Source organism: Plecotus auritus (genome assembly GCF_963455305.1).
Source record: "Plecotus auritus genome assembly, chromosome: 9".
NCBI classification, from domain to species: Eukaryota; Metazoa; Chordata; class Mammalia; order Chiroptera; family Vespertilionidae; genus Plecotus; species Plecotus auritus.
This window is the reverse complement of record NC_137783.1, coordinates 97,037,528-97,064,771: the sequence shown is the minus strand read 5'-3', so window position 1 is coordinate 97,064,771 and position 27,244 is coordinate 97,037,528. Positions and strand designations below refer to the sequence as shown.

The 27,244-nt window shown below is 38.6% G+C and overlaps 1 protein-coding gene across 1 annotated transcript in view; it reads left to right on the top strand.

Moving 5' to 3' along the window:
* Positions 1 to 16,593, top strand: part of TYR (tyrosinase) — a gene marked incomplete at its 3' end in the record, with an annotated part of 76,547 nt that extends 59,954 nt beyond the window's left edge. The window contains exons 4-5 of the mRNA XM_080640834.1: positions 9,732 to 9,913; positions 16,364 to 16,593. Coding sequence (XP_080496960.1) covers positions 9,732 to 9,913; positions 16,364 to 16,593 — 412 coding nt within the window. The remainder of the gene's footprint in view (positions 1 to 9,731; positions 9,914 to 16,363) is intronic.
* Between the last annotated feature and the right edge of the window lie 10,651 nt (positions 16,594 to 27,244).

Below are 27,244 nucleotides of genomic sequence, written 5' to 3'. Positions count from 1 at the left end.
CAAGGGCACGTGCCTGAGGTGCAGGTTCAATCCCCAGTGGGGGGTGTGCAGAAGGCAGCCGATCAATGATTCTCTCTCATCATTGATGTTTCTACCTCCCTCTCCCTCTCCCTTTCTCTCTGAAATCAATAAAAATATATATTTTTAAAAATTATGATCTGTATATGTTAATACCCACCACCCCAGATACAAACAGTGGCTTCCTACTACTCTTAGGAAAAACTACAAATATTTCTCATGTAGCATCCGCTACCCTTCATGATTCGGGTCCTATTATTCTCTGTAGCCTCATTTTGACTGATTCTCTCCTTACTCTCCAACGACATAATGGTCATTTTTTAGTTTCTTGAACTTATTATGTGCCTCTCATCAAAAGCCCTTTGCAAAATATATTCTAGTCTTCTGGAACACCTCTACCATTTCTCTAAATACTTATTCTTCAAATCTTGATTTAACATACCATCAAAGACTTTCCCAGAGTCTGGAGACTAAATGAGGTCTCCCTAGTTTAAATGAATCTTTGGTAAGAGGATATTTCCCCCCCAAAATGGCAGTGTGATTATCCAAGTTAAACATTAGTATTCCAAAGTGAGCCACTTTAGACATGGTTCGATGAAATTAACCGATGATGAGAACCACCAATGAAGAATTTAATCAAGATTAATATCTTCATTTTAAAAGGTTGATAAGGTGGGTGAGCACATTAATGATTTCATCCATTAAACCTTTTGGTGCTAAGAATTGATGTCCTTGTCTTATCTAGGTAAAGAATTTTTTATTTCTTGGCAGAAGCGAGATTTATAAATTGAACTATAGTAGTCATTTTTCTCAATTGACAAAAGGCACAATTTTTGCCTTGAGCCCTTGTCTATTAGCTCATTGTATATTGGGCTGTTCCTAAATCAGTCAGTTTAATAGGGGTGGGGGAAAGATTAATTATCAGAGAACCTCCTTCCTAGATTTATTACCACTTGAATACCGGTAAACATTTATTAAACACTGTTTAGTACAAATAAAATGCCTTGTACAACATTATCTATAGTATAATTATTTTTGTTAAAATATATATAATGTTATATATACATAGTTTTAAAACTAGATATAACAAAATACGGAGCAATTAAATGTAATTTTTTTTAAATTTCTTTATTGATTAAGGTATTACATATGTGTCCTCATCCCTCCATTACCCCCAACACCCACGCCACTCATGCCCTCACCCCCCTGGTGTTCGTGTCCATTGGTTAGGCTTATATTCACGCATACAAGTCCTTTGGTTGATCTCTCCTCCTTTCCCCCACCCTCCCCTATCTTCCCTCTGAGGTTTGACAGTCTGATCGATGCTTCTCTGTCTCTGGATCTATCCCTGTTCATTAGTTTATGTTGTTCATTATATTCCACAAATGATTGAGATCATGTGGTATTTATCTTTCTCTGACTGGCTTATTTCACTTAGCATAATGCTCTCCAGTTCCATCCATGCTGTTGCAAATGGTAAGAACTCCTTTTTCACTGCAGCGTAGTATTCCATTGTGTAGATGTACCACAGTTTTTTAATCCACTCATCTGCTGATGGGCACTTAGGCTGTTTCCACATCTTAGATATGGTAAATCGTGCTGCTATGAACATAGGGGTGCATATATCCTTTCTGATTGGTGTTTCTAGTTTCTTGGGATATATACCTAGAAGTGGGATCACTGGGTCAAATGGGAGTTCAATTTTTAATTTTTTGAGGAAACTCCATACTGTTCTCCACAGTGGCTACAACATTCTGCATTCCCACCAGCAGTGCACAAGGGTTCCTTTTTCTCTGCATCCTCGCCAACATTTGTCATTTGTTGATTTGTTGATGATAGCCATTCTGACAGGTGTGAGATGATACCGCATTGTTGTTTTGATTTGCATCTCTTGGATAATTAGTGACTTTGAGCATGTTTTCATATCTCTCTTGGCTTCCTTCTGTCCTCCTTCAAAAAGTGTCTATTTAGGTCCTTTGCCCATTTTTTGATTGGATTGTTTATCTTCCTTTTGTTAAGTTGTATGAGTTCCCTGTAAATGCTGGAAATTAAACCCTTATCAGTGATGACATTGGCAAATATGTTCTCCCATGCAGTGGGGTTTCTTGTTGTTTTGTTGATGGCTTCTTTTGCTGTGCAAAAGCTTTTTATTTTGATGTAGTCCCATTTGTTTATTTTCTCTTTAGTTTCCATTGCCCTAGGGGCAGTGTCAGTGAAGAAGTTCCTTCAGCATATGTCTGAGATTTCGCTGCCTGCGGATTCCTCTAGTATTTTTATGGTTTCCCGTCTTATGTTTAAGTCCTATATCCATTTTGAGTTTATTTTTGTGTATGGTGTAAGGTGGTGGTCTAGTTTCATTTTTTTGCATGTATCTGTCCAATTTTCCCAACACCACTTGTTGAAGAGATTGTCTTGACTCCATTGTATGTTCATGCCTCCTTTGTCAAATATTAATTGAGCATAGTGGTTTGGGTCGATTTCTGGGTTCTCTATTCTATTCCATTGATCTATATATGTCTGTTCTTGTGCCAGTACCAGGCTGTTTTAAGAACAGTGGCTTTGTAGTACAGCTTGATATCTGGTATTGCGATCCCACCTACTTTGTTCTTCTTTCTCAGGATTGCTGTGGCTATTAGGGGTCTTTTTTTGTTCCAGATGAATTTTTGGAAAGTTCATTCTAGGTCTGTGAAATATGCCGTTGGTATTTTAATGGGGATTGCATTGAATCTGTAGATTGCTTTGGGTAGTATGGACATTTTGATGATGTTGATTCTACCAATCCATGAACACGGTATGTTCTTCCATCTGTTTATGTCTTCCTCTATCTCTTTTTTCAGTGTTGTGTAGTTTTCCGCGTATAGTTCTTTTATCTCCTTAGTTAAGTTTATTCCTAGGTATCTTAATTTTTTTGGTGCGGTGGTAAATGGGATTGCTTTTTTAGTCTCTCTTTCTATAAGTTAATTAATGGTGTATAGAAATGCCATAGATTTCTTGGCATTAATTTTGTATCCTGCTACATTGCCGAATTCATTTATTAAGTCTAATAATTTTTTGATGGAGTCTTTAGGGTTTTCTATGCACAATATCATGTCATCTGCAAATAAGGACAGTTTTACTTCTTCTTTCCCAGTTTGGATGCCTTTTATTTCTTCTTCTTGTCTGATCGCAATGGCTAGTACTTCCAGTACTATGTTGAACAGGAGTGGTGAGAGTGGGTATCCCTGTCTTATTCCTGTTCTTAGGGGAAATGGTTTTAGTTTTTGTCCATTGAGTATGATGTTAGCTGTGGGTTTGTCATATATGGCTTTTATTATGTTGAGGTATGATCCTTCTATTCCCACCTTGCTGAGAGTTTTTATCAAGAAGGGGTGTTGGATTTTGTCAAATGCTTTTTCTGTGTCAATTGAAATGATTATGTGATTTTTATCTCTCAATTTGTTTATGTGATGTATCACATTTATTGATTTGTGGATATTGTACCATCCTTGCATCCCCAGGATAAATCCTACTTGGTCATGGTGTATGATCTTTCTGATGTATTGTTGGATCCGATTTGCTAGGATTTTGTTGAGGATTTTGGCATCTATGTTCCTGAGGGATATTGGCCTATAATTCTCTTTCATTGTGTTGTCTTTATCTGGTTTTGGTATTAGGGTGATTCTGGCTTCATAGAATGAGCTTGGAAGTGTTCCTTCCTCTTGAATTTTTGGAATAGTCTGAGGAGGATAGGTTTTAGTTCTTCCTTGAATATTTGGTATAACTCCCCTGTGAAGCCCTGTGAAGCCATCTGGCCCCGGGCTTTTGTTTGAGTTTTTTGATGACTGCTTCAATTTCATCCATAGTTATCGGCCTATTGAGATTTTTTAGAATCTTCCTTATTGAGTTTTGGAAGGTTGTATTTTTCTAGGAATATGTCCGTTTCCTCCAGGTTGTCCAGTTTGTTGACACAGAGTTGTTCATAGTATTTTTTAATGATTCTTTGTATTTCTGTGGGGTCTGTTGTTATTTTGCCTCTCTCATTTCTGATTTTGTTTATTTGAGTCCTCTCTCTTTGCTTCTTGGTGAGCCTGGCTAGAGGTTCATCAATCTTGTTTATCCTTTCAAATAACCAGCTCTTGGTTTCATTGGTCTTTTGTATTGTTGTTGTTTTTTTGGTCTCTATGTCATTTATTTCTGCTCTGATCTTTATTATCTCTTTCCTTCTGCTCACTCTGGGCTTTTCTTGTTGCTCTCTTTCTAATTCTTTGAGTTGTAGAGTTATATGATTTACTACCATTTTTTCTTGCTTTTTGAGGTAGGCCTGTAGAGCTATGAACTTCCCTCTCAGAACTGCTTTCATTGTGTCCCATAGATTTTGGATTGTTGTGTTTTTGTTGTCATTATTTTCCAGGATGCTTTTAATTTCTTCTTTGATCTCATTGGTAACCCAGTCATTATTTAATAGCATGCTACTCAGCTTCCAAGTGTTTGAGATTTTTGGATTGTTTTTATTGAGGTTTATTTCTAATTTTATGTCATTGTGGTCTGAGAAGATGCTGGTATGATTTCAATCTTCTTGAATTTGGGGAGACTTTGCTTGTGACCCAATATGTGCTCTATTTTTGAAAATGTCCCATGTGCACTTCAGAAGAACGTATATTCCATGGCTTTGGGATGCAATGTTCTGAAGATGTCAGTTAAGTCCATCTTATGTAGTGAGTCATTGAGGATTGCTGTGTCTTTGCTAATTTTTTGTCTAGAGGATTTATCCAGTGATGTCAGTGGTGTATTAAAGTCCCCTACTATGATTGTATTGTTGTCGATCTCTCCCTTGATATCTTCCAGGAGTTTTGTTATGTATTTGGGTGCTCCTGCGTTGGGTGCATATATGTTTATCAGGGTTATATCCTCTTGTTGTATCAACCCCTTTAGTATTATGATGTGGCCTTCCTTATGGCCTTCACTTTGAGGTCTATTTTGTCAGATATAAGTATTGCTACCCCAGCTTTTTTTTTTTCATTTCCATTTGCCTGAAAGATTTTCCATCCCTTCACTTTCAATCTGTGTGAGTCCCTTGTTCTGAGGTGGGTCTCTTGTAGACAGCATATATATGGGTCGTTTTTTTTTTTAACCATTCAACCACTTGATGTCTTTTGATTGGAGCATTTAGCCCATTTACATTTAAAGTTATTACTGAAAGGTATTTATTTGCAGTCATATCTATTTTTGTGTCTGTGTTCCTTCTTACCTTTTTATTTCTTTTTACAGTATTCCCTCTAGCATTTTTTGCAGTGCTGGTTTGGTGGTGATAAACTCCCTTAGCCTTTTTTTTGTCTGCGAAGCTCCTGATTTTCCCTTCAATTTTGATTGATTGTCTTGCTGGATAGAGTATTCTTGGATTCAGTCCTTTGCTTTGCAACACTTTGTATACCTCCTTCCATTCCCTTCTAGCTTGATGTGTTTCTATTGAGAAATCATTTGATAATCTGATGGGGGATCCTTTGTAGGTAACCCTATGTCTCTCTCTTGACGCCTTTAAGATTCTCTCTTTGTCGTTAATATTTGCCATTGAAGTTATGACGTGTCTTGGTGTGGGTCTTTTGGGATTGGTCCTGCTTGGGACTCTCTGTACTTGTGTAACTTTTTTCTTCCCCATATCCGGGAAGTTTTCTGTCATTATTTCTTCAAATAGATTTTCTAATCCTTACTGCTCTTCTTGTCCTTCTGGCAGCCCTATTATATGTATGTTACTTTGTTTCATGTTGTCTCAAAGCTCCCTTAGGCTTTCCTCCTGCTTTTTAATTTTTTTCTCCAGTTGCTGTTCAGATTGGGCTTGTTTCTGTACCTGATCGTCTAACTCACTAATTTGGTCCTCTGCTTCTTCTAGTCTACTGTTGAAACTTTCCATGGTGTTTTTGATTGTAGCTATATCACTTTTCATTTCTTCCTGATTCTTGCATAGGTTGTTGATTTTCTCATCCATCTGATGTATGAATTCCACGAACATTACTCTGAACTCTTTTTCGGTCATGTTGCATGCTTCAATTTCACTAATTTCCTTTCTTGGCGACTCCTCATTTTCTTTCCTCTGGGGATTGTGTCATCTCCCCATTCTGACTATCACCAGAAGGTTCAAACTTTGAGTTGCATGGACCTGGGTTGTGTGCTGTGGGAGCTTCGCACTACCCGAGTGTCACTGAAGTGCTCCAACACTAGGACGTGTGGCTGCCATGGGTTGGTGGGAACCAGGCTCGCACAGGGTCAGTGTTACCAGTGTTCAGTGTGGTCTCGTTTGTGCACCTAGAATCATGGACCTGCCTGCACTGCGCTATTGTGTGTGCCGAAAATGAGCCCCCTAGCGCATGCCAGGAATCAGAATTTCCCTGTGTCTGCACCAAGAATCGAGTATCAGAGTCTCTGTTGCCTCATGTGGCTTCTCGCTGAGAATCAGGGTCCCTGTGTGTGCATGCACCAAGAATTGGAGTCACTGGCTCTTAGTGCGAATGCACTGTGAGTCAGGGATCCCAGGTGCACATGTTAAGAAACAGAGTCAAGTCAGTGGTGCTCAGTGCTGCTTCTTGCTGTGAGAATCTGGGTCCCGGTCACCATAGGGGACTGGGTTGCACAGTAGCATTGTGGCATGCCTGTGCTGCGGAAAACAGACTTCCATGTGTGCTTGCCCAGAATCAAAGTCAGGTGGCACTGCTGCCCTTCATGGGCTTCGGGTTTGGTCACCCGATGGCATTGTGTGGAGCAGATTCCAGTCTGTGTGTGTGCGCAGGCTCAAATTCCCATAGCAGCGCTGCGGTCTGTGAGCGCACTCCCAAACTCAAATTCCCATAGGGGTGCTGCGGCCTGAGCGAGGGGCGGGTCTATTAGTTGTATGGCACTATCTGCATCCTGTGAGGAGGGGGATAGGCTCTTTGACTCACAAAAATCTGCGGCCGGGAAGTCTGGATTCTTGTTGTCTGTTGGTCTGAAGCTGTGGTCGCAGTTCTCTGTCCCCAGTGGCTGCAGGGTCCTGGTTTGCGTCTGAGACATGACTAGGTGGTGCTGAGGCCAGGATCCTAGCCTCAAGCAGCTCTGTTTCTCAAGATGGCGTGGTCTCTGTGTCCGCACTGGCCGCCCAGAAGTGTCCACTTTGTGCGAGGGGCTCCGCCGTCTAAGATTGCCCGGTTTGGCAGCCCCTTGGAGGACCTGCAGAATCTAACTGTCTCTAGCTCACACACACACACATACCACACACGTCTACACTCTCCTCTATGGTTCTCTCACTCTCTCACACTCTCTCCCTCCCTACCTTCCTGCCGGTCACCATCTTCCAATCCCAAATGTAATTTTTTGTTGTTCTCTTTTTTGCTTGTTTCTATTTCTTTGAACTGTATATAGGATGGGGCAAAAGTAGGTTTATAGCTGTTCATATGAAAAATAATACAATAGTGAATAAATAATAATACAAGACTAACTTCTGTGTTTCGTATACTCACAACTATAAACCTACTTTTGCCCAACCCTGTATAATAGATAAATAATGCTTGTGAATAGAACAATGTAGAAGTTAAAAAAGACTAATTCATAACATTTTAGGACTTGAACAGAATTGGGGGTTTATTTGTTAAGCCAGTTTCTAATTACTGGAGGTAATGGAGGCACACATAGAACAACTAATCTTCTTGAATCCTCTCCTTTCACATTTCTGTCTAGCAAAATAATAACCATTGTTAAACATCCAGCTCATATATACATGGCTTTAGCATCTCTTTTATAGCATGTCTCATGTCTCTCACCAATTGGAAAGATCTCCAGTATAACATTAGTAATGAGGAGGAGAAAGAAGGGGGTTGGGATGATGCGTTTTGCTCACCATTTGTCAAGCACTCAGTCATGTATCCTAGGTTATTTTAATTAATCCTCAGAATACCTTCATGTCATAAATATTATTCTCATTTTGAATATGCAGAAAAGGAAAGTAAAACAGGTTAAGTAATTTTACAAGTTTCCCTTGTCACAACCAATAAAACTCAGGTTTTTACAGTTTCATGTTTCTCCAAAACTTGATATATGGTAGGTACTCAGTCAACGTATTTAATAATTGAGCAATTTAGGGAGCAATTGATATTTTCAGTGTCTATCTGTGGCCTGCGGATACCTCAGTTAATTCACAATTAAAAATCAACTTTACCAGAGCTAGCATTTGAAGTCCAGATTCCCTATGCAAATGTAAGTGTTTCCATCACAGAAAAATGATCACCACTCTTGCTGTCTGGCCTCCTTCTTCCCTTCTTTATTGTCTTTCAAACTGTTCAAAATGTATGTGTGGGTGTTTTTGAAAATTTTTTAAATTCCTGTTTCAAAGCATCACCTTCTTAAAAGACTCCACCCTGTGATCATGTACTAGCCTTTTACTTCCTACTTTAGACTAAGTAAAAACAGCTTACTTATTTTTCACTTTCATAAAAACCATCACTTCGAATAATCCCTTTGGAAATGGATAGGACAAATATTATTACTTTGATTTTAAGGATGAGAAGGTTAAGTCTCCATGAGTTTCAGTGATTTGCTTAAAGTCATACAGTTCTTAAACCACAGAGCTATGACTCTTGGGAGTTCTCTGACTCTATATCTAGTGTTCTTCCTTCCGTGTTACATAGCCTGATAATCCAAAGGCATTCTCCTTGTCACACTACTAATGACCCACTGTAAATTCTGCTAGAGCTTCAGCTTCTACTTCATTCTTACTGGACCTTTGTGGTCTCTTAATATTTTAGCTATTGCTCCAGAGTTTTTAATTGAATGCAAGAATAACTAACTTCTCTGATTTAAACAGGAAAAGACTTTGCTGAGAGGATATTGGATAGGTCAAGAAATCATGGAGAAGCAGGTTTAAAAACAGGTGGGAATAAGGGAGGAGGGCAGCAGCCAAGTCATCTGCCAAAATGATACTAGAGAACAAAGGGTACCCCTGGACAGTAAGTAACTTTCCTGGTACCTCTGGCCTTGCTGACCCTAAAAACTGGATGTTGTTATTGCAATGGCCACTGACCACTACTCAACTGTTTTTCAATAGTCCTTGCTTCTTTGTGTCAGTATGTGTTGTTTTAAAGTCTTGGATGGGTATGTCTTATTGGCTGATTATTGATCATGTGGTCAAACTCTAGCTTAGGAGGAGTTGGGAAACCAAGTAAGTATTTTTAGCCTCTCATGGGAGATGAGCTTTTTCTCCTCCAAGATTCATTAAGCATATACATCACCAAGCATAACAAGAAGGTTGAAATAATGAAAGGTCCCCACCGTGACCAAAAAAATGACCAATAATTAATAATTCCATTATGAATTTCAATTTAGTTTTGTACATACTTTCTTTGGGCTAATTTTCTTTGACACGGGAACATATTTAATTTATAACTATGACTCAATTGTCACTCAACCAATAATTACCCTTGTTCTGCAGCATTCTGAAGGATCTAAACTTGTCATGTAAGTTTCATTTATCTTCTAAAAAAATTCCTGTTTCAAAGTTTTCTCTAATATTTCTTTCAAATGAATGAGTTTCATCAGGGCCTGACAGCATGAACTGGTACTTTACAGAATACTTCCAAAAAATGAAAAATATCTTTGGCATCTTTCCATGTCTTGGGATTTTAAGATATGTCTTGTTATTTTACTTTAAGAAATCCAAATATTTCCTTTATAAATGATATGTTTATGAGTCTGAATAATCCTTTCCTCTGCAGTATCTTTGAGCAGTGGCTCCGAAGGTACCATCCTCTTCAAGAAGTTTATCCAGCAACCAACGCACCCATTGGACATAACCGGGAGTCCTACATGGTTCCTTTTATACCCCTCTACAGAAATGGTGATTTCTTTATTCCATCCAGAGACCTGGGCTATGACTATAGCTACCTACAAGATTCTGGTAAAGTTTAATTTCTTTCACATAAATTGCTGAATAAAGTGTGACTGATTTCTTTTGCAAGAATACAAAACCTTATGTTCGTACAATGTTATCACCAAATACTTTAAATTGGGAAAGTGCATTACAGCCCCAAACTTATTACCAATGTATTATTACATAAACCAAGTTCTAAGGGTTTTTCAACTCATATTCATTCTGCTTAATATACATTTCATACATGAAAGCCATGGAAAGAGACTAGAATAAAATCACTGGGGAAAATGGGTTGAAATATGACTAGCTGCTGAGTGTTGTGTGACTTCAAGTCCATGAATCTAAGTTTTTAACCTGAAATACTGGGAGCAGAATATCTCATACAGATGTTTTGATTAAGGAGCCTACTGCATGTAGCAGTTTTGAAATCATCTTTGGGAACTTCCTGCTGGGTTACCAAGAAAAAATCTGGACATTTTATTGTTTAAACCCAAATCCTATATAATAAAGATGTAATATGCAAATTGACCATCACTACAACACACAAGATGGCCACCCCCATGTGGTGAAAGATGGTCACCCTCTTGTGGACACAAGATGGCCACCATAAGATGGCCAGCAGAGGAATGCAGTTGGGGGCGATCAGGCCAGCAGGGGAGGGCAGTTAGGGGTGACCAGGCCAGCAGAGGAGGGCAGTTGGGGGCAACCACGCCTGCAGGGGAGGACAGTTGAGGGGGACTCAGGCCTGCAGTGAAGGGCAGTTTGGGAGGTACCCAGGCCTGTAGGGGAGGGGAGTTGGGAGGGACCAGGCCTGCAGGGGAGGGCAGTTGGGGGGGACCAGGCCAGCAGGGGAGGACAGTTAGGGGTGACCAGGTTGGCAGAGGCATGGTTCGGGGGTGATGAGGCTGGCAGGCAGACGCAGTTAGGGGCAATTAGGCAGGCAGGCAAGCGGTTGGGATCCAGCAGTCCTCAGTGGGATAGGGCTAAATGGGCAGTTGGACATCCCTCAAGGGGTCCCAGATTGGAGAGGGTGCAGACTGGGCTGAGGGACACACACACACATCCCCACGCACGAATTCCGTGCACCAGGCCTCTAGTAATAATAAAATATGCTATGATTAAGATAGAGATATAAAACTCTAGAATTATAATTAGATCTGGGTTTTAAATACTCTTTTTTAGTAGATCTATATCAGTAACTCCTTGATAATGAACAGATAGTAATATCTCCCCTCACTCAAGAGCTTGCTGCATGCAGATTCCATACATGCATTAACCAACCTTATATTAGGTAAGTATCATTATCACTAGAAAGAGGTGAGGATACTAATATGAAGAGAATTTAAATGACTTTTCCAATATTAAACACCAACATGTGGAGGAGTCTGATATCAACACTGTACTACACAATGCTTCCACTCTAAGAAGGTCAACATCCAAAAGCTGTAAAACAGCATGTGGTTTGTGGGTAAGAGGTATATAGCAATCATTGACATTTTATTATATTCATTGATAATTTGTGAAAACATAAATGGATAAATAAAATGAACAAATGAGTGACTTTTATCAACTTCTTACCTCTTGCGCTAGACTTTAGGGACATAATGACTGACCTAGTTCCAGACCTCAAAGAACTCTAAATTCAATGTGAAAGTCAGACAATTGTGCAAGAAAGCATGAAACACAGGCTGTGTTAAGTGTAGTAAAAGAGTCATAACCTTCACAGAGAAGAAAACAATGACTTCTGAGTAGTTCCATCTAGTAAGACAAGACAAGGCCTTGAAGGAATAGCAGGAAAGTTGCAGATAAAAAGGGGCAGGGAATACCTTAAACTAAAAGGAAGCAAGAAAAATAAAGGTGGAAAGTGACATCATATGTATTGAGTGCTAAATTCCTTATTTGAGGAGTATGAATTATGGGAAATTACACTGAGGAGCTAAATGTAGTTATTCCACAGTACCTAACACATAGTGTTTTTTATGTTCCAAAAACTCCTCTAGGTGGCTGTGTACATTATTTCCTTTAATATTCATAACTACACTATGAAGTAGGTACTGTTATTTCTTTTTCCTTTTCAAGGTGAGAAAATAGAGGCTTAAAGAATATAAACAACTTGTCCTAGGGCCATCCAGTATGTGGCATAGCAGAACCACAATTTAGAGCCAACAAAAGAATGTGCATGTTATCCTTTTCCTCTCCTTCGGGGAACTACTAGTTGAACAGATATGAGTTCAACTGACCTATTTTGATTTATCTGAATATCATAGCCAATGGAAGGCACACTGAAATGGCTGGCAGAGAAGATCAGATCTTTGAAAACCTTAAGAGAACAGGGGATTTTGCAAACAGTGGAGGTGTGGTAAGGGGAGTGGGTCAAAAAGAGGGGCAGTCTCATGTAATGTGTTCCCTTTCTTGTGTAAATACCCATAGTACATAATGAGGACAGCATATTGATAATGGCTTTCCAAAGAGTCACCACTTAGGATTTCATGATTTCCATTTTAGAACATGCCAGACTCTTTTATTGACTCATGTTTTTGAATATGCTCTTCTAACTAAATTCTGATGCTATTTATTCATCTGCAAAACTCTTGGATATCAAATCATTTATACATATATGTAGCCATGTTTATTCATTCCTTTATTAGAGTTACATGGCTATTTTCCTAAGGATAAATCTTTCCCTTCTCCACCTTGGCTGGGAGCCCTACAAGATCAGAATTGATATCTTGAAAGCTTTTCCTAAGTACCAACTGGTATCTGCTATGGAGTGAAATCAATGAATTAGTTTGAGTGTAAGTGATATTTATCATGAAGGGTGGTATCTCTTAACCAATATAAGTAAAGCTTGTTAGAAAAATGTTATCCCTCTTAACACCCAGTTCATTTTTAGATATGTATTTTTACATGTGTCAAGTCTTCTATTACACTAGGTTTTTTTCTAAGTGGTTTTATTGATTTATTTATTCTTTCTGCATACATATGTTTAATAACTACCTTGAACAAGATGTAGTCCTAGATACTATAGATACAGTGTCAAATAACACAGCCTCTATCTTTACAGAACTTACATCCTAATGGAATAGAAAGGCCTTAAACTACTTACCTAATGACTCATTTAGAAATGTCCCATTTCAAGAGATCAACGAAGCGACATTTCAGAGGATATCAGTATGAGAGGAAGAACTAATTATTTGATAAAGGGCTCCTCTTGATTATGGATTTTGGCCATAATGTTAGAATACTGGAAGCCTTAATAAATTTTAAACAGATCATGGTCTGTTTACAAAAGATCACTGTTCCTGCAGCATATAGAAAGTTTGTAGTAGCAAAGCATATTTAGGGAGGCCAGTGAAAACACGATTGTAAGTGTCCACGGGAGAGATGAAGGCAGTTTGGCTTGCAGTGGTGGTGGTAGGAAAGGAGGCAGAAAGCACTAAAGAATTTGATATTATTTTGAAAAGAAAATGTACATAACTTGAAAGGAGGATTTTTATATGAGGTGAGAAGGAGCGAGATACTAGGGTTGCCTTTAAGCTTTCTGGGCTGTGAAAATAATGAATGGTGATGTAATTCACTGAGACAGTAACAGTAGGAGCAGGGCCAGACACAGAAGGAACCTCATGGCTGCTTTCCTTACATAGTGAAATGGAGTGATATGAGACAGCAGGGAAAATAAATTGCTATGTCGTTTCTATTCTGTTTGGTAGGTGAGTAAATTGAGACCAGAAAGATAAAGTGACTTATTTTAATCACAAAGCTAGTAAGTGGCAAATATTATATTCCAAACCAATTATCTCTCCATTACCCCATGGAAGAGAAGGTTCTCCTTAATCCACATATGTCTTTCACACACATGTTCCACCTCATTGCTCCTTCCCTCATGTCCAAATGGGTACTTTTCACTGAAAGGCAACCAAACCCATTGGAGGAGTAAAGGAAGAGGAGACTCAGGTCACAGTGAGGGCTCAACAGCATTTATCATTTATTTCCAGTTAAATTTTTTAAAATAAAAGGAAATCATATTTACTATGTAACCTCTATTTACTCTGCATTTTGTCAGATATCTTCAATGCACTATATATTAAAGTGACTAATAGCAACATATGTTAAGCATTTGCAGTCCCATTTTCAAAATAATTTTAAAATATATTAAAAATTGATGAATGAAGTTTTCACATTTAAAAAATTTTTTCTTTACCTCTGTTTGCTTTCATTGTTTAAATTAATGTAATTCCAACTTATAAATCTTTTTTAATAATTTACCTCATGTGTCCCAGTTGCAAGTGATTGTCCCTTCCTGATGAGAAGAAACACTAAATTGCAATATTGTTCAAATCATGCTTAATAAGTTCTAAGGTATTTTGGAGGTATCTTAGTGACAGCGGGCAAAAGGACAGTGCCCGGGAAGAAGAAAGCTAGCCGAAGTGGACAGGGTTTTAGCCCTTTAGCCCCACTTACACCACAGAAGCTGCACTTTTATCTTCTGTGAATGAATACTGGGCTTTAATATACAATTAGTTTTTAATAAATTCCCCTGATTAAAAAACAATATCCCTGTTTTAATTTTTCTGAGCCTTACTATGTTTATGGTTAACAGTGAGACTCTCATTTTAAATTTTACTTCATGTTGCTACACATTCTTTCTAAGATTAGTTTATTAAACAAAAATTCCTTTTCTCCTTGGTTTGTGGATCTCATTTCTACTTTATATAAGTCTTACATATAATTGAAACTCCAGAATATGTGAAGATACTTCTCTGTCTTTACTGTAGTAGGCATATAATTAACTTTTAAAAATAATTAGAACTTTTTGAAATTCAAAAAGGCAGAAACTCCATAGGAATGAGCTTAGATGAAAAGGGAATTTACTGGTTTATAACATTCAAGGAAAGGCAGAAATTAGGCCGATACTGAGGGACAGGGAGAAGCAGGGAACTAAGCACCCTAAAGACTGCCTCTCTCATTCTCTGACTCTAGTTATTCTCTGACTCTGGTCTCTGCTTTTGGGAGTGTGTTGACTTCATCCTGTCTTCCACATGTTGAGAAGTCTGTCATCAGCTCCTGAGCCACCGGACTCGCAATTACAGCACAGTAAATTCTGAGTAATGATTCTGATTGGCCCATCTTAAGCTAATGGTCCACCGCATATGAACTGCCTATAGCCAAGGAAATGGGTCATAAAGGAAGGTTATAGTTCCTGCATTAGCAAGGGTGGGAAGGTGGGGAGAGGGAGCAGATCTAGTTTCAAATATCCAAGGCTTAAGTAAGTTAATGTATTGCTCAAATAACAGTCCTGGTATGGTCTTCAGTATCCGCTTTATAATCAGGAACCAGAGCCACTTCTTTCTTCTAGTTCCACAAGACCTAGGGTTTAACCTGGACCACATGGTCCATGTTGGCTCACCAACACACTAACCACATTCCAGCTAAGCAAAAATAAAGAGGCTTATCATTTCTTTTTAAGGAAACTACCCAAAAGTTGCATATATTACTTTTGCTCAACGCTTGAGTCACATAGCCATAATTTGCTGCAAGGTGAAGCCCAATATGCACTCTTCTTTCTTTTGTATTACAAAATGGATGTAGAATATGTTAGAGTATCTTATAAATAGTGATGGGTACTTTAAAATCAAAAGGATACCATAAATTATTAACTCCCAGGAAAAATAATGTAAGAAAGGAAATGTAATCATAGCATAATACTTGGTTCAACTGTGAATAATATCTAAATACTAAAAATAATAAAAATCATGATTTTTTTTATATTGAAAAGATCAAAAAAAGAAAAAAGAAGTGAGAGAAGCATCGAATAGACCGACAAACCTCAGAGGGAAGGCAGGGGAGGGTGGGAAGAGGGAGTAAGAGATCAATCAAAGGACTTATATGCATGCATATAAGCATAATCAATGGACACAGACAGTAGGGGGGGTGAAGGCAAGTGCTGGGGGGTGGGAGCAGGTGGGGAGAGGTCAATGGGGAAAAAGAAGACATATGTAACACTTTCACAATAAAGAATTTAAATTTTTAAAAAAGTTGTAAGAGAACCAAACTCATTATTTATATTTGAGGAATTCCAGAGATAAACTTGATAATTAAGAGATAGTAATATTTGCTTGTTACTTAGAAATATGGAGACAAATACCAGAATAAATAGCTCAAAGAGTTTTAGTAAACTGTCTTGGGGACAAGCACTGCATAATTTACAGATTATATATTATCTATATACTCTAAAACATTCCAACAAGGTGATTTTATTGTTTTCCTATTTTCCTGATAAAGGCACTAAGGCATAGGAATATTAGGTATAACCTCCCTAAGCTCTTACAGCTGGTAAGTAGCAGGGCTGACTTTCAAACTCAAACATCTGGCTCCAAAGTATTATGCAAGGATGATAAGGATGATGAAGATAACGATGATGATGATGATGATGATGACCACAACAGTTGTAAAACCTTGAATGTCTTTCTATTTCAGATCCAGACTTTTTTCAAGATTACATTAAGCCCTACTTAGAACAAGCAAGGCGGATCTGGCCATGGCTCATTGGGGCAGCTGTAGTGGGGTCTGTCCTCACTGCTATGCTGGGAGGGCTCATTAGCCTGCTGTGTCATCGTCGAAAGAGAAAGCAGCTCTCTGAAGAACAGCAGCCACTCCTCCTGGAAAAGGAGGATTACCACAGCTTGTTGTATCAGAGCCATTTATAAAAGGCTTAGACACTAGAGCAGGGCCAAAAACCCAGACCTCACACTGACTCAAACGCTGTTCAAGTCCCCAGGGCATATCCCAACAGAAATCCCTGGTATTTGTCTGTGAAGACCATTATCCAAACTGTAATCTAATACAAAGTGTACCCCTCTTCTATCTCAGATAGAACACGCCTGTGATGGCCTTGATGGTTTTTGTTCATCCTTTTGACAATTTCCCTCAAGCCCCATATTTTCAAGGAAAGAATGCTATTTGGTCATTAATAACTGTTACTTGTATCTGAATAAACTTATAAAATGTGGGAATCCTTTTAATTCTTTCCTTCTCATTGTTTAATGGTGTTTCTTTTTTATTGACTTTGACTTTAATAAAATAGTAACAAATTTATACTGAGTTCTTTGAGCTTGAGAAAGGCATTTTTATTTTTCTCAGAAAGCATAATGTTTCCCTTACATTTTATAGTCCTGCTCCAAAATGTTTATAAACATCAAATATAAAATTACCTTCTGCTCTTTCCTGCCATAGTCCTGACTATACTTTTGAAGGTCACTGAAAACAAGGGCCTTGCCCTTCAACAGATCTGGATACATGCCTGTCTCAAGATGTGATTGTTAAATATGTTGACAGTATAGGAGGCACTAGATAGGCATGAGCAGAGTAGGAACAATAGGCCAGGTACACAAGGTCACCAGGGCAGAAAGCCCTAGGTATCTAGCAACTAGCAAAATTGGAAAGATAAGACCTCTCCCCACAGGTGACCTTCCTCCTCTGGCATACTGCTCATCATGCAGTTCAGACCCCTGACCTTTCATCTCACTGGTCATGTGATTCAGACCCTCCCCTGACCTTTCCTCCCCACCATGTGGTAATCATGTGATAGACCCATTAGAGGAGGAACAAGGGGCCCAAAGAATAGCCTCATAGGATTCCCATAAAAGCCCTTGCACGATTACTCCCTCAAGCACTAAATCCTCAAAACAATGAGGTTCTGACCTGCATCAAATAATCTTAACAACAAAGCCTTGGGTCTGTTGACCACAGAGACAGAGTTTTAGACAAACTAGAGATAACATTTAGGCCTCAGTTGTGTTTTAGCTTCAGTTCCAAAAAAAGCAGCAAAACCAGAGGAAGTGACACCATGGCTGACATCAGGGCCACATGAAATGACTAATAACCCTTTACCCTAGTGCCAACCAATCAGTAGAGACCATGACCCTGAGAAATTACACCTGAAAAACTGATGCATATTTCATTGAGATGCTCTTCTGGGACCTCCCCTCAGAACCCCACCTTTAGAGAAAGTATAAAAACCCTCAGAGGAGGACCAGTGCTGAGTTTTGCTCTCTCTGGAGAACACCTGCGCCTTTCCCCCTTCTTCCTCCTAAGCTCCAAGGGCCCTTCTTTTTCCTCTGTAACTTGTTTCATGAGTCCACACAGCCCAGCTGGCTCACTTCTTCCATGGCTCACTTCTTCTACCTCTGTGACTTTAAAAATAAACTTTTGCTGGCATTTGAGTCTTGACTCTGAATTCTTAGCCAAAACTCAAGGACTAAGGTTATTGAACCAAGGTCTGGTGCCATTTCCTTGCTAACAACAATGACAATAATAATCCTATTAAGAGCCTTTTTGTCTCTTAAGAAGAATTTTATTTAATTAGATAATGTATAAAATGCTACAAAACATTTCAAGGTTGAGAACAATTACATGAATATCAGTCTGTCTGCAATTGTAGTTAAATAACATTCCTATTTTTCTTAGCTATTAAGACCCTACATTAGGATGTCTAGATAATCCCGCTATTTGAATTCAAATGGGTCCCGTTGAATTTCTAAAAATACTCCAATTTATGTGAGGGCCTAGGGGAGGAGGGGATGAGAGTGGGCTGGAAGAGTTTTATGGGGTAAAAAGGAGGACCTATGTAATACTTTCAACAATAAAGATATTTTTTAAAGACAAGAACCAATAGATAGAAGTTATAAGTGTGCAATAAAAGGAAAAACTATCCAATACTCAGAGCTTTCCAAAACCAAAATCAACATTCTTGGAAAATAGTAAGTGGTTGCCACTATAATTTTTTCACATATACTTTGGATGGCTAATTCAACATGAATTCTATAAAGAGACTTAAGAGTATTGAGTCTATAGTAATCCTTACTTATTTATTTTTAAATTAATAAATAATTTATTATCTTCAATTCCCTTCTACCTAGTTTGTATTTGTCTGCTCAGAATTTTATTTTTTTCTTTCAGTTTGACTACTTAATTTTCAGTGTCATCTCTGAACAATGTCTTTCCACTCTGAATTCCATGCTTTAAAGACAGAATGATCCAATCCAGGCTCCCAGAAACCTGTGAGGGTCTGGCACCTGAACCTCTGCATCTCTGAGAGTATATTTAAGAGAACACACCTGTATGGTACCTTTCAACTAAAATTTTCTATAATCCCTGTAAAGTCTGAAGTTTAGTGTTCAGATTATTTATAAATGCATTTAAAAAGGAATTGACTGGGGGAAAAAAATGAGCTCTTGAAAATGCTTTTATCTAGAAAAGACTGATCTAAATCAAGATCACATAATTTTAAGTGGTTACAGTTCACTTAGTCCCAGTTTGAATTTCAAAGAAAAGCAGACATCATCCTATCATACACATAGGATTTTGGCTAATTTTCATCTAGAATACACAGAAATGTACACATATTGCTGGCGTGATGTCACTGGCTCTTAGAAATTACTAATAGCTAATAAATTCAGTCACAGAGCAGTATTCCTCTCCTAACTCTTATTAGTTGTCAGACTTACCATTGGCAATCTTGTTTAATTTCTGATGCCTATTGGAGAAAAGTGAGACATGGGATGAGGAGCAGCATCCTTAACTCAGTGGGATCTGTGGGGCCAGGGCAAATACTGGGAAGTCTATTCTCAACTTGGTGCATAACCAGAAAAAAAAAAACAACACACATTTAAAATAAATTAGCCAGGGCATCTGAGGAGTGGATTCAATTTAGAGAGAAACTGGAAAAAAATAAAACAAGTAACAATGAGTGGGAAAGGAAATCTAGGGAACGGTCTGCAGAAGACACTGGAGAAGAAGTAACCGTGAATGTGGTTGCCTTCAGCCTAATCTCAGAACACAAGTACTTAGGTAGGTTTGATTTGAAGGCGAAATTTTAGTCCAGGGGGTGTTTTTACAAAGTATCTTGAATATAATCCACTCAAGGAATTTTCATGATCACTGGCAGGAATCTGTATAAAGTCATTCTTTTCTCTATCACAAGGCAATTCCCTCCTTTATCACTGCACTTCAATAGAAAATACTGTTTTGTTTCTACAGAGGAGGGGTGGGGAACATTTTTTCTGCCAAGGGCCATTTGGATATTTATAACATCATTCTCGGGCCATATAAAAGTATCAACTTCAAAATTAGCCTGCTATATTTGGTCAAATATTTAATTAACTCACCCTTAATGCCTTGGCAGGACTAGACCAAATGATTTCAGGGGCTGGACCTTCCCACCCCTGCTATAGATGCTCAAGGTAATAGGTGTAGCAGCAATCTATAATAATAAAAGCGTGATATGCTAATTAGACCGGACAGTCAGACGACCTTCCGGACGAAGCCAGGGCTGTGAGGGCCGAAACCCTTGCGTGAATTTCATGCATCGCGCCTCTAGTATTTGTTATAAAAGCACCACTGCATTTGATACCTTAGTTTCCTCAATAAGGTATCAAAATTACATGACTGATATTTCAAGACACCTGGCAGTTTTACTTAATTCTAATTAATATTATATCCTGTGGCATTGTTTTATAATATGGCTTTTATACACTGATCCATTTTCGGCTCTGCCCTTTTTCACATTATAAGTCACATTTTGTCACAGAGAAAGAAATAAGCAGCTGCCACTTTTTTGTCCCTCGTTCTGTTTTACATAAAAAAAGGATTTTTAGTACCCAACCTTTCCAACACGTCAAATGTATAATTTTCCATCTGTAAAAATAAATATGTGATGGGTACAAGTCATTTCAGCCACTGTCTCTAGCAGGCTGACAGGTGGCATTGATGTGAATGCTTTAAAATAGCCTTTTCCTTGTTTATATGGGCTTTGATTTGTAGGAACACTTTTCTTTGTCACCATAAAAGGGCCTCATTGGGGCCACCTATTGTGAGCCTGTGCTATTTTGGAGGATGTATCAGGAGAACAAAATTCCGCTCCCCTTCTGATTAAACTCTTCTGAAAGCTGCTGAAATGAAAGTAAAAATCGGTTTTTGCTTGTTTGTTTGTTTTAACTTTATGTTGCTTATTTTCAAAAGCATTTGCTAGTTTGTACAAAATAAAGAAGATAAAATTGCCTATGGCATCCACTGGAGGCCTTAAGGACTTCCAAATCATTAAACTATTTAACTTTTAAATAGAAATAGTTTAGTATTTTCTTTTAAATAAAAGTATTGTTAAAACTCTATATAGTCCATGTTTACCTAATTGTTTTGTGCCTTGATTTCTCAATGGTAATGTAAGAAATTATTCATATAACTTCATGTTTACCTACCAATTGTTGCAGGTTTCACAATCATAATCATACTGTTTTCTAATTTTGTATTTAAAAATAAATAAGATGTTACAAGATAGTGACTGGTTATGATGCTCCAAGAACTGTACTAAGTGCTTCATGTACATGTAAACTTATTTAATATTCATATTATTGATATTGTTATATTGCAAATCAGTGAGCTGGACAAGACACCTAATGAGCCAATTAGTTAGGAGTCTTCTTTATTGTGAGCAGGTTCAGAGCAGATTACCTCTGTCAAATTCTGAACAAACACAGGAGGGAGTATTTCCTTTTTATATCCTTCTAGTTCTTTGTGTAAGACAGCTTGTAACACTGAATACATATTATATCTAATCAAACACCTGTAATATCTATACAGACAACTTGTAACTTTGAGTACATATTATATCTAATCAAACACTTGTAACCTTGGATGAACAAACACTTGGTAGATTATGTGAATTAATATAGTGATCAGACCCTTTAGATGGCTAGCTTGCAAGGTCAGACAGTTAAGTTTATCTTTTCTATTCAAGCAAAAAACAAAGTTATTTTACAGTCTAAAAATAACAGAGCTGACATACGGAATAAGAGACTGTCTAAGAATAACAGAGTAGTTCAAACAGCAGTTTTCCAAAGGGGGACCACTATGCTTCAATATGAAAATAAGTATTATTTTTGTGTATTCAAATGAGGAGCTTGTGGCTTCCATAGGAGATGTTCTTTACCCAGGCTTATATGTCTGTTCAGTAGTTCAGGTAATTTAGGTGGGATTTGAATCCAGTTTCTCCTAGATGATTCATAATTATAAATTTCATTGTTGTTTGTATTCAATTATGTTGATGTGTCATAACTTACCTGGTTCTTGCTACTAGATAGTTAGGCTTTACCTAGCTTTTAAATTATGTTTAGTGTTAGAAGGAATATCTTATTTGGCATCTGATTTCTCTTAAATTATTTTCCAGTGGTATGATCTCTGAGTCAAAGCATATAAATAATTTTATGGTTTTTCTAATGAATTGCCACAGTACTTTTGAAAAGGGTTGGGTAGATTTAAAAATGCAAAGAAAATTCTAAAAATAAGAGATCAAAAGGAATAAAGAAGAAAAGATGAAGGAAGACTTGCAATTCTCTTTGAGAAGAGCTGAAGACCCTAATTGGAGCTTCTTCTCATAAATATATAGTTTTCAAATTAAAACATTTATTTGCTGGATACTTTTCCCCTCACTAAAATTAGAAGGAAATTCAGACCAGGCCATCTTAGAGAGATAGGGAATAACATGAATATAAATTGGTCCCAAAAGAAGATATTTTCAGAAATGTGTACATCTTGGCTAGGTAAAGAGGTATGTGCGCCTCGAGAATAATGCAGAAATAAAAACAGCAAAACCAGAAATCTACCCTTGGAAGAATAAGCTCAGGGCATCAAAATAGTGTGAATCAAAGCAGAGTCGGGTTCAGCTGTGGGGATACAGAGACCACGTGACAGGGGTCTGCAAGGCGGGGAGGGCCCTGAAAACAAAGCCCGAGACAAGTTTGAACACCTTGTTTGAATTGCTTTGTGAACAAAAACTGCACTCTGCTTGGGATTTGGCCAGTCTTCCTTATCAGATCATGTCATTTTTGAACACTCTTGCCACAGTAATTGTAAAGAATGGATGTGTTTGTGTCCGTGTGCATGTGTTTGGAAATAAAGTACAGAAAGACTAAAAATTTTCCACCTTTCTCCAATATCAAAAGGAACTTTGTTGCTGATTGTATCATTGCTACTGAAGTAAATTACCACAAATACAGTGGCATAAACGACACGGATTTATCGTGTAATTCAGTAACCCAGAAGCCCCATATGGGTCCCACTGGGCTAAAATCCCGGCCGCATTAAGTGTGGTTTTTGGGGAGACGCTAGGGAAGAATTAATTTCCTTACCTTTCCTAGCTTCTAGAGACAGTCAATAGGTCCTCCAACAACATTGTTTCATTCCATCTTGTTTCATGATGATGATGATGAGGAAAAAGATCAATTCCCAGCCAGGTCACTGCCTCTAGGGAGTTTGCACGTTCTCCCCATGTCTGCGTGGGTTTTCTCTGCATCCAACCGGTTCCTCCCACATCCTCACGATGCGCCCACGAGGTGAACCTGCGTGTCTACATTGCGCGGGTCTGAGCGAGTGTGGTCCACGGGAGTGCGCCCTGAGAAGGAAGGGCGTCTGTCCAGGGTGGGCTCCCGCCTTGCACCCTGAGCTGCTGGGCGACCCACGTGACCTGGAACTGGGCTAAGCTGATTGGAAAAGAATTATCTTGTTTTTATAAATCTTTCTTAAATGTATGTGCAGCTCACATTTATTTAATGTCTAATGTTAGAAGTGTTTTAGATCTTTATTGAAAAATTTGGTGACTTTTTTTTAACCAGAAATATGCCATAGAAACTTCACCCTTGTTTGTATTAATTAGCTCAGGGTTCAATTGGTTTCATGCAGGAAGTTTCTGTTAAAGTCGCAGTTTACAAGAGTCTATGGAAGATGTTAAGTGCATTCCTTGTCTTGTGGCCTCTCTCCATCTTCAAAGACTGGAATGTTGTATTGCTCTCATCATTCTTTTGTAGTCATATCTCTCTGTGACTGACTACAGCTAGGAAAATGATCTGCCTTCACACATTCATGTTTCAATTTACCTGGTGCTCCTGCAGACTCCATCTCAAAGTCCTTACCTTTAACCATATCTGAAAAGCTCCTTTGCCAATGTAAGGACATATATTCATAGGTTCTGGGAATTAGGACAGGAACATTTTTGGGAGGGGTGTACAGAGGGCTTATTCTGCCTATAATACTGACTTAAAAACTAACAAGGAAAATTGGCCAGGTGATAAAGTACTCTTAATGGGAGGTTAGCATGGCACAGGCTGTGATATTGAGTACATTAAAGATATGCAAAAACCTTCAACATATGGGGGGATCTGAAGTCAGACTTGATGAATCTGATTTCTGGCTCAATCTCTCATTAACTGTATGACATTGTCTGAATTATTTTACCTCTCTGTTCCTCAGTTTTCTCATTTTTAAAATGTAAATAAAATAGCACTTTGCTCAACATATTCTAAAGAATAAATGCAGCCCTAGCTGGTGTTGCTCAGTGGTTAGAGCGTCGGCCTGCGGACTGAAGGGACCCGGGTTCGATTCCCAGTCAAGGGCACATGCCCAGGTTGCAGGCTCCATCCCCTCCAGTAGGGGGCGTGCAGGAGGCAGCCGATCCATGATTCTCTCTCATCATGGATGTTTCTCTCTTTCTCCCTCTCCCTTCCTCTCTAAAATCAATAAAAATATATATTAAAAAAAAAAAAGAATAAATGCAAAGCATTTACAATAGTGCATAATAAGTCCTCAGGAACTGTGTTAATAAATTTTCATAGAGTAGATTGTTACCATAAGATAACTGTGTTAAAAAAGAGAGATGAAAATATAACCTTATATTTTGTGTATGCTAAATCATTTTGCATTATCTTAAATATTAATATAATACTAGAGGCCTGGCATGCACTAGTGGGGTCCCTCAGCCTGGCCTGCAGGGATCGGGCTGAAACCGGCTCTCCGACATCCCCCAAGTGGTCCTGGATTGCGAGAGGGCACAGGCCAGGCTAAGGGACCCCACTGGTGCACGATTGGGGCCAGGGAGGGACTGAGGGAGGGCTCCAGGGCATGTCTGGCCTGTCTCATCCAGTCCCGATCGGCCGGACCCCAGCAGCAAGCTAACCTACCGGTCGGAGCGTCTGCCTCCTGGTGGTCAGTGTGCAAAGGAAGGGTCAGACACTTAGCATATTAGGCTTTTATTATATAGGATACCTATGTTCCCAGTTGATGTCAAACAAGGAGCCACTATGCCTTCTTGCTTCAATTCTGACACTGTAATCAAGTATCCTTTTCATGGTCTCTAGATAGTGCCACATTTTTTGCTTGTTTGTGCTTTTTGCTGGTGATTTCACAGTTTAAAATGGCCCCCAAGTGCAACAAGGCTGTGATTTGCCTTATGAAGAGCATACATGTGTTAGCAGAGGTTCTATAACAGGTGATCTGAGGCACATAAGAATCTAATTGAGAGCAATGGCTCAGTATTTACTAATTCAGTGTGTGACATCTTTATAGCACTATGAGAGAGAGAGAGAGAGAGAGAGAGAGAGAGAGAGAGAGAGAGAGAGAGAGAGAGACTTCTTATGTTCATAAAATCTACCTATAAGCCTACCATAAAGACACTTGGTTCTGCAGTTCATCCTGTTCACTATCAAATTCTAGGTTTACAGCCAACACAGAAACACAAAATGGAATGCACTTGTGATGAACAGCTACAGTGACCATGACTGTACACATACAGTGACCTGTGGCTGGGCAGGGCCAGTGCCTGGATGACTTTCCTGAGCCCTGAGACAAAGGAAAACTCAAAACCAAAGATAGTGGGAGCTGAAATGGAAACAGACAGAAGCAAAGCCTGGGTTAATCCAAAGACCCAAATAAATAGGCCATGCTAAGTGTAGCATAGGACCTGGGAGTTCTCAGGTCTATAGCTGGGCTTGAAAAACAGGAAGAACAAACAAAAGCATGCCTGAGAGGCCTGACAAAGGTTCCAGGTTAAAGCCGTTTACTAATCACAGTATGCCTTCAGAGGATGGCTGTGGCGCCCTGCTGCTGCTGATTCAGTTTGGAGCAGAGCACCTTATATTGTTTCCATCTGCTTTGGGAGACCAAAAATTTGTTGTTTTCCCCTCCTAAGCATCTCATTAGAGATTTAAAATAAAAAATTAACCATTTCTCACCACCACCACAAAAGAAACTCAAGGCAAATAGACAGGTCTTTAAAAAAAAAACTTGAAATCTGAATGTTAATTAATCCAAACCTCCCAACAAAATTGTTTGTCAAAACGAACCTGAAATTTAATTTCAGAAATCACCTTGTCAAAATGCATGCAAGGTGACTTTGAAAAATCTGTCATAATCAACAGTCGCTTAAGTCAAAAAGTACTTGTCACAATACCTTGGGTCTGAATTTGAAATGCAAAACCAAGTTGTGGGTGTTTTTTGTTGTTTTTTTTTTTTAATTATTTTATTATTTATCTGTTTGTTTTTCAACATCTTTTTTTTTTTTAATCCTCACCTGAGGTTATTTTTCCATTGATTTTTAGAAAGAGTGGAAGAGAAAGGGAAAGACAGAGAGAAATTTCGATGGGAAACATCGATTGGTTGCCTCCTCCACTCGCCCTGGAGCCTGCAACTGAGGCATGTGCCCTTGACCGGGATCAAACCCAGGACCCTCAGTCCGCAGGCCGAGGATCTATACGCTGAGCCAAACTGTCTAGGGCTTGGATGTTTGTTTACATCGCCCAGTTGATGGCACATTTACCACAAGCTGCGAAGAGGGCCTCTGCAACACAAGCCATTTAAAAAGATTTCTTTGCAGGTTTCATTGCCCAATAAAATGTCTGATGAGGAACTTTTACTGTCACACATTTTCATATTTTTGAGCTGCGGAAAGCATTCCTGACAGCAGGGTAATCAATATGAATTAGAGGAACTTTGAGTCTTCAGATTGATATATTGTCCTTGATTTGTGCAACCCCCAAAACATTTTTCCCAATTATCTTCTGTGTTCTTCCCACTCTGGCTGCTGCTGCAGAGTATTTTTCCAACCCTAATGCTATTAAAGCATGCACTCAGGACCCCACTGTGACACAAAGCAAATAATGCACAGAGGAAATAAATGCAAGCTCATAACTGTTAATATTGTCTTTCAAATGCGTTTGAACTTGACCTGTTGAAATGTCCATTAGAGAACGCACGGCAGCTTTGCAAACTACAGGAGGCAAGACACCATCTCAGGAAAGCAGATTCTTTGAAAATAAATCACTTGAAGGACTGCAGTGTGGTAGGAACTGATTGAGAGCAATGTAGAACCAGATAGTGAAGTAACCTGCTTAAACCCTATAAGCAAGTCACCACTTCTAAAAGCTCTATAAATTAAAGCACTGTGGCACCTGATTTGACCTATGAATGATTTTTAGATTAGAGAAAACAATAAATAATAAGTTAATATAAAGAACATAGATTTAGAAAGAATGC